General features: G+C 49.0%; 1 protein-coding gene across 8 annotated transcripts in view; it reads right to left on the bottom strand.

Annotated features, from left to right (window-relative positions):
* Positions 1-17895, bottom strand: part of FMNL2 (formin like 2) — a 152689-nt gene that overhangs the window by 11613 nt on the left and 123181 nt on the right. For all 8 annotated transcript variants that reach the window (XM_064450935.1, XM_064450931.1, XM_064450933.1 and 5 more), the window contains exons 10-17: positions 14206-14280; positions 10184-10294; positions 8721-8870; positions 6760-6861; positions 5457-5772; positions 4803-5000; positions 1177-1301; positions 325-527 (exon numbers count right to left, since the gene is read on the bottom strand). In XM_064450935.1, the coding sequence (XP_064307005.1) occupies positions 325-527; positions 1177-1301; positions 4803-5000; positions 5457-5772; positions 6760-6861; positions 8721-8870; positions 10184-10294; positions 14206-14280 (1280 nt within the window). The remainder of the gene's footprint in view (positions 1-324; positions 528-1176; positions 1302-4802; positions 5001-5456; positions 5773-6759; positions 6862-8720; positions 8871-10183; positions 10295-14205; positions 14281-17895) is intronic.

A 17895-nucleotide genomic window follows, 5' to 3' on the forward strand; every position in this document is an offset into this window, starting at 1 on the left:
TGTAACAGAAAGTACGGTGCAAACAGAACAAGAGATGCAGTATGCAATGGCGTACTGTGGATATATATGAATTAGCTTCTTTAATAAAAGATGTATTAATTTGTTAAGCCTCAATGGTGATACAGCAACATAAAACTGCAAGTTTTTTTATTTTACTTCAAGGGAATGTGATTTCTGGGAATTCAGAATGGCTCCATCCTTACTCCTGGATTTCTTCCAGATGCGAAAACATTTACATCAACCGCCAATTTAAAACCATTCCACTTACCAAAAATCACAGTCAATCTTAAACACGATTTCTTTGCTGACAAGTGTTTTACTTACACGTGAATAGCTTTGCATATTTCATCTGCTGTCTTTCCAGCTTTTCTTAAAGTGATGGCAAGATTTTTGGCCCTGTTGGCATCCAGTAACGTGACTTTGTTTGACCCTTTTTGAGTTATCTTTTGCTTGCTTGAAGTAAGATCAATGGCTGGACCTTGGGCTTTTGTTTTGAATATTTCTTCAAATTCATCCACATTTAAATCCTAAAAAGGAAGGAAAATGATTTATCCCTCCCACAGCCAACATTAAAAGCCACAGCGCCTAATACTGTGTCAGAACTGCAGTATAAACCCCGCGGCGCTGTGACTACAGCAGAGCACTTCGATCCGGGGCTGCAGGGTGTAACGAGCACGCAGCCCTGAGTCAGTGATCGGGAAATCTGGCCTCCACCCCCAGCAGCCCCGTACACATTCACAAGTTCAGGAAAATACTCGTGTTAGCACTCAGGCTTTACCCAGCGCCTCTTCAGGGCACAGGGAGCATGCAAGACCTGCATACTCAGCTCTGCTCTGGGCTGCTTTAGGCTTCGTTCCCTGGCATGCAGCCACCCACCTAAGCCTAACTCCCACACACCAGACCAGCGATTTCAGGCTGGGGAAAATGCATCTTCCTCATCTTAGCTGATCTGTTTTAAAGAAATGCAGGCAACAGGCACGCACCCTTTATAATCGATATGACCAACTACCATCCCTAGTTCTCAACCAAAGCACCTGCGCTGACCTACTGGGTAGCAGGGGCCACTGGATGAGCTGATTGCCAAAATAATTGTGGCAATCTATCCCTGCAAAGATCGATATTCACTTGTGTTATGGTCAGAAGGGGGAGGCAGAAGGCAGCAAGCAGCACTCATACCTCCAGGATCCTTTCATCATCTATTTCGTTGAAGACCGTCCCGTTGATCTGGTTGGGTTTGAGGGCGACCCAGTTGAACACCGGCATGCGGAACTTGGTCTTGATCGGCTTCTTGATTTTCACAGCTAAAGACAGAAGAGGAGAAGAAATGATGAATTCCCGAAAGCTGAAAAATACCCCGCGTGCCCAGACTGCAGCTCTTGAGTCGGCATTTCAGCACTGGAGGAAGAACTGGCCAGAGCTAAATTATCACACTGGAAAGCCTGGAAAGATCTTGCTGCCCTGACAGGCGAACAGAGCCGAGAGGTTTTCATCCAGCCCCTCGGCCTCTGCAGAACCAGACTGAACGCCAGAGGCTGTGAAAACTTCTCTAAAGGAAATGTGTTATTACTTTATTACCGCATGTTGTCTGGATTGATTTAAAAACCCAGGCTATTTTTAAACGCCACAGAAAATGGAAAGAGTGGTCGAATTTAACCCTGTCCTGCTGGTTGCAGAGCCCAGCCTGGTGCGAGCTGTGTCACAGAACTCAACGCAGAATTAGGTGACAAGAAGAAAAAAAGGCCCCTTTCCCAAGGTTTTGATACAGGGAGTGGCCCCTCCCACCGCCTGCTGCAATGGGGCAGTGCTGCTTCTCACCAGGTTTGTCTTTTAAAGCAAAAGGGGGTGGGCTGCAGCACACGTGAGCTTTAACATGGTCGAAATAACAGGTTTAATCTTCTTGAGCTGTGCAGAACCGCTAAACGATTTAGTAGCTTACAGAGAGAAGCTATGAAAATGAAGACTGACTACTGCCGTTAATCTGTGAGCAGAGTATAAAGAAGTAATGTTGGAGCAAGAAAACCAACACTTTTCTACTTCTATTCCTGTTCCTAACAGGCCTGGAAGGTACATGAATAATTTCTGTAATTCAGTTCTCATTTCTTTGTATTTTGATGTAAACACGAAGTTGTTAGTTGCTACAAAATCAGGATGTTCATTAAAACGATCAATCAATGTTTTTCCCACCTATTACTTAGAAAATAAACTGTTTCTTTCCAAGCTGCAAATATGAAACAGAAACCCTGGTCCTTCCACTCCAGTGCTGGAAAAAAAAAGAGCCATCCAGCCCGCAGCGGCGGTCGGTGGTGCGGAGGCACGCAGGGGACAGCCCCGGCTCCCCGCGCCGGCGACGCTCAGCCCCGCAGCGCACCCATGCACACTCACCGCTCCCCCCAGCCAAGGACGGATCACGTTTGGATCAGATCAGTGCAGGGTTTGCTCCTGACTCCTGCCTACCCTGCACCTGTAGCAGGAGCAATTTTGCTAAATATTCAATGCTCTGTAGAGATGCTAGATGTTTTCCCTCCCGTTGCAGAAGACGGCCGGGTTCCCAGGTGGCAAAGCACTTGAGCAAATAACTACTTTACTTTCCCCTAACAATTCTGTACGTATGGTTTTGCCAGGATAGAAATGACCTACTTCAGGGGACAGTCCTGTTGTGCCCAGGAGCTGGGTGAATGGTGAAAACATTCCCCTTGCTTTGCCTTTCCACTTTTAAAACAAGAGTCGAATTGTGCGTCCATGCCCCTTCCAAGCTCATGCTCATTCTGCAGGGACATTACAGAGAATAAACTACTAGCAAGAGTATTTGCTTGAAACAAAGAACCATGAGTAGGTAACAGGAAACATACAATATTCAGCTTGGAATTCTGTGTATTTTGAGAATTATATTCATCCAACTGGAAGACAGGAACACACACGATCAACTTCTGCTCATCTAAACTAGAGTTTTTCTCTCTGCTTAATTAATGTGGTTACTTCAGAATAATTCCATCTGAAACACCCATGAAAAAAACATTTTCCACTTGCACATACTTTAGAATAGATTATTAACTGCTCCTGGGTTGGGTTATTCCAGGACAGGAAAGGAAGCTAACTGCCTTGTGGGCCAGTTCCTGATGTAGCTAATAAAAATCTCTTAAAATTTCCCTTCCTCCTCCGCTACAGAGCCCTGGCAAGGTGACATCCCTGGGAGCCGCGCCGCTGCCGCAGCACAGCGGGGATGCGGTCGCGGCTGGGGACCAGACCCCTCAGAGGGTTCTCACGGCCAGCAAAAGCTGCTGCATCTCAGCACTTGCCCTCCTTGGGGAAAGCCACGCTCGGCGCGACCGGTGCTGAGAGCGCGCTCGAGGGCGGCTCAGAAGGAACCGCACGTCTTCGTTACTTGCTGAAGTGCTTTGCTGAATCAGGGCCTCCCGGGTGCCAAATCCTGATGGTTGGCAGCACCCCCAAAGCTACTGCGTGCTCCAGCTCCGGCTCTGACCAGCAAGCCCCAGCACCAGCCTCCCCCTTCCCCACTGCCGCCCCGTCGCCCACACGAGCCCACGGGCACACACACAGCACAGCACAGAGGGAAACGCGGGGAGGTGGGTAAATACTTAGCAGAAAGCAACCTACAGAAGAGCTTGATTGGCCCGTCTTACCAGGAAGCAGAAAGAACAGAGAAAAAAATGTTAGTAACAGTCAGAAAAGCAAAATTTGTTATTTTACTGACTCCCTTCAGACCCAGAAGGTTCCTGCCCTGAGAAACACTCCTTTCTGTGCAGCTATCGTATCAAGAAACGGTGCTTTCACTCTCCTAAGCCGCTGAAGAACAAAATATCCACCCCACGCAGCTTTGGGCATCTCACCTGAGCACCTGAGCAAGCAGCTCGGCCGCGGGGGCTTGCCTCTGCCATTGGTGCAGGCTCAGGGGAGCCACGCGCAGAAGCAGGGCTTCCCCCACCGCTCCCATCCCCAGATAATACCGCAAGGATGTTGGGCGAAGGCTTCTCAGAGCCACGGCCACATCCCGCACCCGCTGCCACTCGGCACTGCGCGCCACGGGACCACCGCCGGCTCTGCCAAACCTGTTGGGGAGGGACCGGCCCGTAACCTCAGCTGTGTCATGCTTTTTGGGCTTTTTTTGTTTTCAGTACGCCCTGGGACCCTCTAGTTCCACGATGCTTTCCACTTTCAGAAACTTTAAAGGCTGGAATACTTAACCAGTTTTCAAAAAAAAAACCCCAAAGCTATTAACGAAGGCTCCTCGGTTTCTCTTTCCGGACTCATACCATGCTCTTGAGATTTCCTCGGGGGAGCGGTGCGATACCAATTAGCATTGACTTACTCGGCATACATCAGAGAATGCAGAAAAACACGATTAAAGACGGTCAGTAAATTTTTCTTCCTTCCAAAAAATTACACAAAGTTTGCCTTTTTTTTTTTTTGTGCGGATAGTTCTTCTTCAAGTTCTCAGAAGAAAGCAAAACCATGAAGCTTTGTGTTTCTTTCAAAACCATATTTCGTTTGCTTAAAGCCAAAAATGATCGTGTCTGAAAAATATTTTTGGCGATAGCTTTAGTTTCACTCAAGAAGCCATCTCTTCCAGAACAAACCAAAACCATTCGGTTGATAAATGCTCTTTCTTTTTATAAACCCCTCTAAGTACAATACCAGGAAGAGATAATGGCTATTATTTAGGTGATTAAGAGTAACAAGGCGACCTCGGTACCCTGCCCGCTCTGGCCGACGTGCCCTGACCTTGCCTTTGCTTCCTTTGCCAGCAATGCCCAGCACGCCGGGGAGACGCGTGGGCGTTTTACCTGCAAGCCCTGAGTTGAAGACCACGGTGGGAGAGGCTGTCCCGGGCAGGGGGGGTGCCGACGGCGGCGGCGGGGGGGGCAGCGGAGCCGCAGGAGCCGTCTCCAAAGCCGGACCTGGGAGAGGAGGTGGCGGCGGCGGAGGCGGCGGTGGAGGCGGCGGCGGAGGCGGCATCGGCACTGACACAGGACCGTTTTGCACTACGAAATGAAGGAAAAACAAGGTATTGCCATGAACACTGATCGAAATATCACAAGCACATGCAGAAAAAGTCACAATATCCACCTTGTCCCCCACTACACATCTCCTGTCCACCACTATACTGGCCCTAGCATTGGCTGGACCCTTCACCAAAGCACTTCAGTGCATTAACACAGGAGGGAACTTCCCTAGTGGAAGAAGCTAGTTATTTTGTTCTATCAGCTGAAAGGTTCAGAAAAGGATCAGACAAACATGGGAGCCACCCAGACAGCAAGAATGCAGACACAGCTGGGGCACCTCAGCATCCTCGGCTGCTGCAAGGTGCCGTGACCTGCAGGCTCATTACAGCCAGAGGTGGTTTCGTCAGCGTAAGGATGCTGCGACTGTCCCTGGCACAACGAACTGCACCTCCAGCTCCCGGGCAGCCCACCTCTTTGGGACAAAATGCCTCTTACCTGCCTCAGATGGCGCTGCTAAGGTGGGTAATGGTGGTGGAGGTGGTGGCAATGGTACTGAAGATGCAGCTCCAGCGACCGGTGCGACACATGTGCCAGCCACAGCCTCCGACCCTGCTGGCACCATCCCAGAGGCCAGAGCAACAGGAAGGATAGAGATGTCACCATCGCCTTTCTTCTGGATCTTAATGGTTCCCTGCTTCTCCAGTTCATGGATCTTTTTCTCCAGCGTTGACTGTCGCTGGATGGCTTCTTCTTTTTCCTTCACCATTTTTCTCAAAGTGTGAACCTGGGTATTTGCGTCTTTGTAGATTTCCTGAGAATGCCACAGAAACGAGGAATTTGCACTTGCACTCACAAAACAGAACACCAATACCAGGAACAGAACAGCCTGACACGGGACCGCCACTGCACGGGGCAGTATCTTACAATGAGCTTTGAGGCAAACCATATGCCTTCACTGGCGAGGAAGAATTCATTTTGTGTTCCTCCCAAGCTAGCAGCAAGGCTGTGCACAGGACTGAGTCCTGGGAGAAGTCTTGCCTGTGGGCACCCATGCCTGGGGGTGCAGAATTTCTCATCATCACTTTTTCATGACGTCTCCCATTTCTTATGCTAGTCTTAAGCATATAGTATAGGTATGCTACCTCGATTTTGACTTTAACAGAGAGTATCTGATGCCTTGCTGGTTGCTCTACCTACGAGCAGATGTTGACCTGTAAAGGGAAACGGGAACATAGCTCCTCATCTGGAGGGGAGATTGTACCTGCAAGTGCCCAGGGTAGACTCTCCAAAGGAATCCTAGAAGCACCACACTTTGGGACAACATTTAGGCTGAAATTAGTTAATATTACACTAATAATTTTTGTTCTTAAGTTTGTACACCACGAAGGAACGAGGCTGGATTGTGCACAGAAAGCTGGCTGCACTTGGCAGCGCACACACAGGGCACTTGCTCCCGTCCTGCTGCTGTGCAGCCCAAGCCTGAAAGACTCCAGGCCCAGCTCCAGCACCCCTCCGCAGCCAACCACAGGTGCAAAACTCCGAACACAGGTGCTACAGACCTGAATGATGAGATGTACCTGTCTCATCCACTGATTTGCTGGTGTGTTCAGAGTTTTACGTCCATCTTTGGGTGCGCACACTAGTAACTCTGCTTGAAACCTGTCCTAGGTTCAAAACTAGGAAGCTAACAGATGTCATTTGGCCCATTAAAAGAGTCATAACCTCCCAAACACAGGGCACACAGGGGATCGCTACCCTGAAGCGTGGCACCCAGCCAGAGCTTTCCCACCACGCTTACCCGAATCACATCCAGTTCTTTGTTTCTTTGCATAAGCTGTTTTTCCAGTTCCACAATCTTTGCCATGGCTTCGTTCTCCGTGTCTTGGAGTTTTTCCGATAACTAACATTCAAAAGAGAAATACATTATGTAAGTGGATACCTAGTTTTCTCAACCAAAACGTCAGGGATGCTCGTTGGAGCAGAGGTGCGTAGTGAATTATTGATATTCCACCAAACCCTGAGGTCTTTTTTGGAAAGCGGGAGGGTTCCTGTGGACGATCGGGGGGCACTAATGTCCCGGTGACGGTTCCTCTGATGATGAATGTCATCCTTCAGCTACGACCAGCAGGTAACCTGGCTGGAGGGTAGCTATGAACCTGTCCAGGTAGGAGAGCCTACTCTACAATAAAGCACTTAAAATGCAATTATTTTCATACACGCTCAGTCTGATCTGAAACCCCAAACCCCCACAGAATACCACAGTGGCACTGTTGCAAAACCAACAGATCCTGAAATGGTGGAACCTATAAATATCACCTCTCACAATGAGGCTAATTTGATGAGTAATGAAAGAAAACGGTTCTTTTTTTTTTTTTTTTTTTTGCCCCATGATCTTTTGATTTATTTTTTGCCAGCCCTTCAAACCTGGGCTCTGAAAGCCCTGCTGCTCTTGCTGGCTTTTTCCACCACCACCAACCACACCGACTCAGGCGAGGCTGCAGAGGTGGCGAGGTGGCACCGGTTGCTGTGTTTTTGAGATAAAACTTCTGCAATTCTATTATTAGCATTTCTGTCAACATATGACAGAAAATTATGTCCATATTCCTGGATGAGTCTAGTTTATGTAACGAGATCAGAAGCAAGCCCTTAAAAATTTGCCAACCATTAAGTTTCTAAACAGCTAAAAGGAGATCTATCAAGCAAATGGTGCCATTTCTACTGAATTTCCCTCTAGCAGAAGAGCGCCTCGGAGGGGCAAATACTGCACAGCAAGTTGTTTTAAGAATGTATTGATTCTGAGTGAGGGCCACAAGAATGGTAACAGAATGACTTCTGTTTTGATGTTTTCATTACTTCCATGGTTTTTTTAAAGTATGGAAAACATTTTAAACTTAAAACAGCCCGTACCTCTTGAGCCCGGTAATGTGTTTTAAGACACAGACAGGATGGCTATCTGGTCTATTTATCAGGACTGCATTGCTGAGGAATTTGCAATTTCTATACAAATCAGCTTTCCCAGCTCGTAAGATAACTCTTTGCAGAGGCTGCACGCACCGAGTGATTCCACCTGGAACCGCAACCGAACCGAAGCTGAAGCCTCCAAAGCTGCAAACCAGCCGTGCCAGGGCCTCGGGGGTGCGACCCGCTGCTCCGCCAGGCCCTCGGCATGGGTGGGCATCCCCTCCCAGCTCTCTGCAGCTTTCGGGGGATACACGGGCTGATGCTGTCAAGGTGTGCAAGCACTGCAGCCGCAGCCGTGCAAGCGCTCAGACGGGCAGGCACGGTGCAGCGCAGGGCAAACGTCCCTCGGTGTACACAGAAACGGCATGCCAAGCCCCACATTAACAAACCAACGCTACTCCTTTATAAGAAGCTGGCGATTGCATTAGATAGGAAAGTAAATAAAATGATAGAAGACGACATTTTCTCATCAGGTCAATAAACAGCTTATGAACAAATCTTTGTAGCAAGCAGGGCAACTGTTAACCAAAACATGGAGAATATGAGGTTCATAACACAGCATGCAAGCACCCAGGAAGTTTACCTGCCTGAAATCTCTTGAATTCCTTCATTTGCCAAATATCTGATTATTCCCCCAGTACAGCAGTACTAAGGCTTTTTCTAAGCGAACCTCAGCCCAAAGGTTGTAGCCCCGCTGTGCCTGTGCTTCCACCTCCCGAAATGGGCAGGAGCAAAGCCCATGCACAGAGCAGGCTCTGAACTACCTCAGAGACAAAGGTGACAATGTTTGGTACTAACATGGGAAATGTTTTCTTCCAGTTCTTCAACTCTTTCCAAGGCTGCATTCTTGGTTTCCGCATCCTCCAGTAAAGCTCCCACATCAAAAACGTTATCCAGGTAAGCTTGAATTTGCACCTGCAGTTTGTCACTCTCTGTGTGTTTCAGCTTCTGTAAATCCAAGAAGACAAGGGCGTCACTCCCCACTGGCAGCCCCTCGCAGCAAGAGGGCCGCAGACAGCAAACGGGGTGGGAGAGCGGTGGGAGCTCAGGCCACTTCCATTGCCCAAGAAAACACACTGCATTTTAACGTTAGCTGGGGTTGTAAGTGATAAACAGTCATTTTTGAAGACCAAACATCCAGAGCTTTCAAATAAAGCTAAGCAGCATCTTATCTTCTGTTACTACAGAGGATACTACTGCTTTCCTCAGTGCTTGCTGCTTGGTTGTGGCAAGCTCTGAATGCACCACCTGGCCCTGGGACGGTGCGAGGCCAGCGAGGCGGGTGGCCGGCCCCGCTCTCACCCACGGTGGCCACCAGCTCAGTGGCCGGTAGGCAAAGGTGAGGCCATCGCTTGTGTTTGGGTTCAAAGCGGTGGCGTGGCTCAGAGCAAATCCTCCGATTGCTCACTGACCTCATGCTGGGTGTGCCGTGTTCAAAATGAGCAGGCTTTACCTCCAAAGATAACATCAGAGCACGCTTTGAACTGCTCTGCCTGTTCCCGATGGACTGCAGGGTTTGTGCCACCCTGGGACCCCAAACAGACCCGTGCTCGGTATCGCCACGTACAAATACTTCTTGCAGACAGTAAAAATCCTCTCCCCTGGTTACTGCTGAGCAGAAGTCAGCAGGGACAAATCAATCCCTCGTCAACACGAGCACTGTTTTCATGTGTGCGCTCCCAAGGGCAGGGACAGGGAGAGGGAGAAAAATACAGAAAGGGAAATATATAAGCAGCTTTCTTCTGAAAGACAGCATTTCCCACAGGATGCCAGAAAACACCTGGCCGTCAGGAGGAAACTCAAAGGAGGATTTTTTTCACACGGAGACAGAGGGGGCACGGGCAGCACCTGAGCCAGGGCCTACGCGAGGCCTGCAGCCCGTGGCTGGACATCAGGGACGTGGCGTGGGCGAGGACGACTGCGGTTCATCCTCCCTTTGTTATAAGGCGAAGTTACAAATTTAGCTGCCAGTCTGTAATTGCAGTGAGTTGCAGCTGATTTTCCTTCTGCAGGGGTGGCTCCAGGCCACAGCCCCCAGTCAGCGGCCAAGGCACTGCATTTTTAGCAGAGACTGCGGGACAACCCTGCAATGCCCTCCCGAAAGCTCTTGGGTGAGGGGGTTTAAGGAGGTTTAAGGCTAGGCCGGGCAGCGGCGGCGCTGGGGGACGTGGCGTGGACCCTCCACAGCCCCATGCAGAGGTCAGCCCCGCCAGGAGAGCGGACCCACGCTGCGAGGCGGTGGAGACCCGGGTCATACTCACATCCAAATACTCATCCAGGCCAAGCTTTGTGAATTCATACTGGAGGTGGACTCTGAAGTTCATGTCTTCCACGGAGTGGACAACGATGTTGATGAACTGCATGCAGGCCACCTGCAAGGAGAATCACTGCACGTGAGAGCCCTGGCTGCCCCCCGAAAGCCCCGGGCGCAGGGTTCTCCTGGGGCCCCGTGGGTCAGACACAGACGAACAACCACATTTCCTTGAGGTTACTACAAGGGGAAACTGTGATCCGCTCTTCTGCAGCTTTTTTCCAAGCCGGTGCTGGATTCGGGCTTAGGGGCGTTTGTCTGCTGTGATAAAGGCAAACACAGGTTCCAGAGATTAAGTCATGTCTGCAGAGTCTACCTTTACTGCGTGCTGGTGAGCAGAAACGCTTTCCATGCCAGCTCACACGGCCAGACATCATACAAGCACACAAGCTCTTAAGAAAACAATGCTGTTTCTGAAACGGTCTGTAAAAGTGAGATTAATTTTGCAACTGGAACCCCTAGCTTAGGAAATGGGGCTTTCACAAAAGGCGCTTTGTTGTTTGCAGAAAGCATATTTCCAAAGCTGTGGTTTTGGTAACTGAACAAGGGACCAGATCATAGGAGTTGGCATCCAAACACGTCCCAACACAGCAAAGGAAAGGAAAAAGCGGGTCATAAGCGGTATGAGCGGTGGGGGAAACCTCCTGCAGAGCGGCAGGAATCGGGCTACAAACCCCAAAACGTTTGCCCTTTACTTGAACGTAAGGCATGGCCAAATCCTGCTCTGCACAAGTTTCCCCAGCCCTCTTTCAGCTCAGATGATCATGGCTGTGGCCCTCTGAGCTGCTTTAAGAGAGCATTTGTCTACTCCTTGCTGGGCTTCTCAAGGGCATAACCCTATCCCGCTAGCAGTGCTGCAGCAGGGTAGTACCAAGCTTCTCAACATATCTGGGAAGTATCTTAGTAGTTCTAGAACGAATCTGAGAGAAGATAAAATCAAAGCAACCTGATTTTACTGCAGGACAAGCCTCTAGGACCCACATCTCTGGGTCATTTTGTGGGCAGAAAGAACTGAAGGCCAACTCCCTGTGATCTGCTGTAGGGCCCAGAGGATAAACTCATGAGCAGGCATCTGCTGCATGGTTGCCTTTGACTACAGCTCTGGCCGGGATGCCCCGGGCTGCTCCTTCCAGCCAGAGCTCCCAGCAGCCGCTGAGCTGCCATAAAAACTTTCCTGGCTGAACTGCCCGGTACTGCCTGGCTTTGGAGGAACTGGGACCACAGGGACACAACAAAGATCAGTCAAAACCTTTCAGCTACATCTTCCCATGTAGTCCCTGACCAGCTTTAACCACTGTTTCCAAACTTTGACCCTAGATAGGGACTTTAAACCTAGATAATGCAAAGCTGTGTGACTGGTAACAGGGATAACCCCAAGGAGGAGAGGAAGATAGTCCAAAGACTCATCCACGAGCTCCCATGATACCTCATCCCCACCTCTTGGTGTGGACCCGTATCTTACACAAACAACCCAATCCAGGCTGTTGGAAACCGAACTTCAGGTTTCAAGTCTTTGCAGGACCCTTTGCAGATCCTGTGATGAACCCTGGTTCCTCCTAGTGCTGGTTCTGGCCTTCGCCAGCTGAACCCTGCTGTCCTCTCGAATCACCCAGAGCCAAATACCTTTATTTCAAAAGCGCTTTTGTTAAACTTGCTTTGGCTCTCGCAGCGTTAGGGCCAAATTCTCATTTCCTTTCTCAGATCCTTACATACACAACTAAGGAATTTATCAAGTCAAAGAAAACTAATCTAAGAAAGTTGCTTTTAAAATGAAGTAAGTCAATGTCAACAACAGGAACCTTCTCTAACATACTTTTGCCTTTTTGTTGCTCTTTCCTCCCTGTTGATCCATGCAATTAACTGCGGCCCCTTCCAGCTAGAGCTTCCCAGACAGCTCTCCATTTAGGGCAACGTGAAAGCCAGGTCCTGCAGGAATAGCTCTTTGTTTATGTTCAGTCATTGCAACTCCTTGAATTACCCGAGCTTTAACGTTACGTCCGGGAGCCTGGGCTCTGGCACCCGCTTTATCCCGTCCTGCGGAAAGGAGCGATGTCTGCCGTGGGCACGCGCGCCCCGGTGCGACCCGGCGGCTCCCGCAGCGGCGGTACCGCGGCGCTCCCCGCTCGGCGGCCGGCGCTCGCATCAGCATGCGGAGCTCGTTAGGGCCAGATGGTGACAAGAAGGAGCGGATCTGCCAAATCGTTTGTCATGAGCTCTCTCTTCTAGCTTTAGGCTTGTCATACAGTCAAGCCCGTAGTTGGTGGAAGAAGCCCAAAGATGCAGACTTTATTAGTATTTGGGCAAGTCCTGAAAAAGCCTGTATTTATATTTTTTCAAGCAAATTTCACCACTACCTTCAACCTATGGCCTGAGAGGAGCAGGGAAATTTCTTACAGTTCTTACAGGCCGTCCAGATGCATGCTGAATATTTACAGCTCACCAGGCTTATACGGACACACGCTCACATACATATTCCCTATTATATCCTTACAATACATCATTTAATTATCTTAATTAAAGATGAGGGATGATTTTTTAAAAAAAAAACCAAAACAGTGGACAAATCCCATAGCTCACAGCGAGGCGGCCGGCTATCGGCTGGTGCCACCGTCTTGCTTCCAGACTGCACTAAGCTGTGCTACTCTCCCACTCCCCAAACACGATTACCCCTCCCTGTGAGCACGGGAAAAATGACTAAGAGTCGGCTGTTGAGGACTGACAAATCTTTCTGTTACATTACAGACTAAACTGTATGTACATCTGAGAATACTTAATGTATACTGTGATACCAACATGTCCTTACTGGGACTGCAGTAACGAGGACCAAAACCAACTGTAACGTGTCAGAGAGCGGCCTGCTAACTTGAGTAAAATTGCAGGGATCGCTGTAACTTTTTTTAAATTTTTAAATACAAGAAAGAGGCCATCCTATCTTGCTCATACCACTTCCTTTTTATTCTGCTGTCCCCTCAAGGGTGCGAGCCTGGCCTGGCCATCAGGTCTGCAAGCCACTGACACTGGCGTGTTCAAAGCCTGTAGGAAACACCGCACTGGCTGATTTAACACCTAATACCTGGCAGAAAGAGGTCTTTGATACAAAGCTCAGCACTAAAAGAGTATCAAGTGTCACAGGTGCTTACCAGAGGCCTCAGCAGACCCAGCAGTGTGACCAGGAGGGAAGCCCTCCTTCTCTGCTCTCAACGCAAAACAGGACCACGCCAGATCCGAGGCACTGAGCACAAGCAATGCAAGGGGGACTACACCGACCATGCCAGCATTTGTTTTCTAATTAAAGATAGGACTTAAATTTCTCACACTTCTGACACAAGCACTCAGTTGCCACAGACTTTAAAAAAAAGGATGTGGAAGTACTTTTGGTATTGGACACAAAACCAGCTAGCTCGTCCCTACTGTCACAACCTCTGCCTTTCACGTGATGCCAACGTGCAAGCTGGCGCTGGTGTCTGTGGGTGCCAGCCAGAGCTTCCTCTCTCGCCGTTCCCTCCTGTGCTCCAGGGGAAGTGGATTTGGTGAGCGATCATGCATATGCACACTGAGGAACCAAAAGTGCTGCAAACCACTGCTATATTTATCAGCAGATAAGGACAGACAGCAGCTGCAGCGAGTCTCTCCCACACTTCCCTGTCTGTGACTCTGCAGATGTTGGCACACGGACAGAACAGGCATCTTGATACTGCAGAAGCTGCTGCTTTGCCACAGTGAAATAGCGCACACAACCGAAAGACCACTTTCCTCTTACCTTCACTACGGTACAAGGCATTTCTTGAAGGTAACTGAATTGAACTGAAGCTAAAAATGAAACGCACATTATGTAGTTTGGATAATAAAAAAATCTGTATCATGGTAATTTTAGGCCAGGGATCGGAAGGCAGATACATCGCTGCCTACGACGGCAGGACCAGACACAGTGAACACTGAAACCAAAGTCTGCTGACGATAAATAGCGCTCACCATGAAGTCTATGTTGTTGTCTTCATTTCGGAAGTGCTCCATCAGCTTCTCAAAGCGCTGTTTCTCTCCACAAACCTACAAAAGAATCACGATGTGTTTGTTAAAACTAACAGCTTGCAAAAGAGAGTACGAAAAACATTTAAAAAGCAGCTCATCTGCTTGCTCAGAACCTCTCCATCCAGGTTTCCTCTAGTTAATTCTTCTTCATGACAAATCCAGTGGAGGAATCACAGGTGGACACCTGTGCTGCAAGTCCAAGGGGTCAGGTACGATTACAACATAACTCTTTGTATGTCTTTTTCCCCCAAAAAAATGTAATCATCGCCACTGATGGCACGAACATAAGCAACACGAGTTGCACCAGGCTATGCCACAGGAAGACTCAGCCTCTTTCGTAGTGCAGAACTGGCTTTCCACTGTAATACAATGTAATTAGGAAGAAGAACAAATTACAGGGAGGAAAAAAAGAAAACTATCACCAGCTAAATGAGGAGTGAAGTACAGCAGCGTAACTATCAGCTGGTCAGAATTACAGAGCCATGATACAGGGGTGTTGGCAGGAAACACAAGCAACTTGAGGGAGAAATAAGATCTAAGATAAAGCAGGTCTCAGGACACTGTTTAAATGTTATTACTTCCCAGTAGCTTCTCTGGCTCAGTCCTACTTCTCTCAGCACACAAACGATCTACAGTAATCCACACCAAAATCACTAAATAAGTTGGAAAGCGAAAGGGAGCAGAGGTGAGCACCAGGAGGTGCGCCCATTTCCCTGACCTCCCCACGTAGCAACTGCAACTCTCCTCAGTGGTGCATCATTTGGGGTACTTTTCCTATCCCCACGTGAACGGACTACACCGAACACCCGAGCTGTAGGGGAAGGAGCCGGTGCACACAGCCAGCCCGCACGCAGCCGTGCCAGCGAGCCCTACTGCCCCAGCACGGTCAGATGGGAGGTGATGGGGGCAGTGCAAAGGGTCCCACATGTTCCCAAATCCGCTGGGAGCTTCCTTGTACCCCGCACCATGAGTTGACGTCTCACTTGCTGGATTTTGGTGTCAAACTGAGCGGTGAATGCAGGAAGAGCAGAGGTTTGCTCTTCCAAACGAAGCCATAAGTGCCTGGGTAGGCGCATCCATCCACAAACAGCGTTAAATCCAGCTTCACCCTCCTCAGATGCCGTTTGCAGAGGCACAGGAAAAAATGCTAGAGGAAGCTGTTTTGCTCTTAAAGGTCCTGAAAAGCAGAGTCCGGTCATCTGGAGGACTGAAACTTCTTTTCTGCTGAGGAACAAAACCCTTGGGGAACCCAAGAGGCTCCTTCCTTCCTTAACCCCGATGTCCCGGGAGCACTGGGTGCTACTGATCGGGCGCAGGGGCGACAGCAGTGGGACGTCCAACCCGGGCTGTCCGGTCAGGGTCCGCCAGCTTCCAAGCAGCACACCCCTCGGAGACATCAGCTGCTGTTTCCCTTAAGAGCCAACTCATGGCACAGTAGTTGTGTGAAATGAGCCAACGAACGGTAATTAAGGATTGGTGGGAGCACTGGCTGCTTCTCTAGAAAATAACCTCCCTGGGGCAGGGGCCAGTTCTTTATAGGTATTTGCGTCTTCCACAAGAAGACCAAATCCCCAGTTGGGTTTTATAGATACTCCCAAAAAGCAAGTTCTCTACAAAGTATGCATTATTATTACTATTCCCACATCAGCTTCCTCTTTCTAACCACGTCTATCTTATAGCACGTACCTACACAAAGATTAAGGCACCGAGCAGACCTCACTGAAGTCACACAGAGTTTAGCGGGACCTAAATGGGGCTGATCACGATATCTGCAAAGCACTGCGAGTAGTGGCCTGCTGGGTGACCTCTCGCCACGCTTTCTGCTGTCTGTTACGACTGAATAAAACATTTTTGTGGTGTATGTGATACATCTGCTGTCATTGCTAAGCAAAATTGCCACAATTGGGTTATTATTCAGGTATTTGTGGTCAGTACCTGACGTCAGTGTGAATTCTGCCACTGGATCTCTGTGAGAGGACAGGGACACCGGTTATGATGAACTACCTGCTAACATTACCATCAATATTCACGGCCACAATCCCACAAGGTGCAACTAATGGGCTCGGTGCAGGCTCAGCAACCCCCACTCGTGCAGCCTCTGGTAGGCAGGCACAAACACTTGCTAAAGCTGTATTTAAATGCTTCCAGCTGAACCTTAAACACTCTCAAGGTAGAATAAACACAAACAACAAAGTGTGCACCCTCATGAAAAACAGATTATGTTTGTTGCTCAAGCAAATTATAAAGATATTAAACCCAAAGGACTTGGCTCTCTCTACACCCTATGCCATGAAAGTGGTTTTGAAGCATTATATGACTTTACGTGGGCTGCTCCACTAGGCCCATAAAACACGTGTTAAGGTCTAAGACAGAGTAAAACAAAGCCGAGGCAGACCCACGCCTGGACGGAGCAAGTCTCCTTGGTATTGCCTGGCCTGTCGCTGTGCAAGGGGCATGGCCGCTCTCTCTGCTTAGCAGAGGTGGGGTCCCTGCGACACCGAAACGATGGGTGAGTTTGGAGAGCCACTGCCATTCAGCTTCAGGCTGTGAATCTTCAGTCTAATCTCAGGCTTTTCTTCAGGAGTAATCCTCATAAAGCCTCCCTACAGCATCAGGAATCACCTTGCTGGGAGATCAAAGCCCAAACACCGCACACACATTGCTGATGGTTAGAGCAGCTCCAACAAAAACAGAGGGCAAGCGAGCGAGGCCCTGCCCCAGCCTCCCAGCGCGTTGGCTTTGCAGGGGGTGGCTCGAGAGCTGGTGCACTGGAGAAGAGCCTTAGGCTGTGCAAAGCAACAGTCAAACTCATATCAAATCCAAAAAGGCCAAGAGCATCCTTGGGAAAACAGGGACACACATGCTTCCATGCAGGAGCAACACACCCTTCAGGAGGAAAAGAGATGAAACACTGTGAAAAGGCCAACCTCCATCAGGAAAAGTGAAAGAGAAAACCAGAATCTGGCTGAGTTTCAGGAACCTACTGGCACTGTGAGGATCAAAGGCAGCAGCTGCCCGCCGATATAATTTGATTTTGGAGGTGTACGCTGGGTCTGATCCAACTCCTAGTCAAAGCAAACACGAGGAGCCCTCCCCTTCACCTGCACCGCAGGCTGCTTAGATGCACTCACCGCTACGTTATTATCCCAAGCCATTTTTTCTCCTACTATAGTAAATGGGATGGTATTTCAGTCCAAACAACTGCAAATACTTTCAGGGCTCTCTGTACTCTTCCCTCTCCATGAAACAGTTAAGAGTCAACAGAAGAGAAGAAAAAAAGTTGGTTCATCTCAACTTTGAGCTCTAAACAATTACATCTCTCTTGTACCCACTTCAGAAAAAAATGGAGCCGATTTAAACAAAATCATGTATTGTGGAAACAAACATAACAATGCTGCGTATGATCACTCAACAATAAAAGCCAGAAGGACTGATTTCTGGGAAATCTAATGTAAACCATTCCACATGGATGAGAAAAGCTGACATAAACAACTACAAGCTATTTATGGCTGACTAATTAAATTAAGGAACAACCTGAAGTGATACAGCCCCGGCAGAGACTTGCCGATCCTGGGACACAAGTAGCCCCGGGCTGCTGATAGCAAGAGGAAAAGCAACAACAACCTGCGGCTT

Source organism: Phalacrocorax carbo, chromosome 5, assembly GCF_963921805.1.
Source record: "Phalacrocorax carbo chromosome 5, bPhaCar2.1, whole genome shotgun sequence".
Lineage (NCBI taxonomy): Eukaryota > Metazoa > Chordata > Aves > Suliformes > Phalacrocoracidae > Phalacrocorax > Phalacrocorax carbo.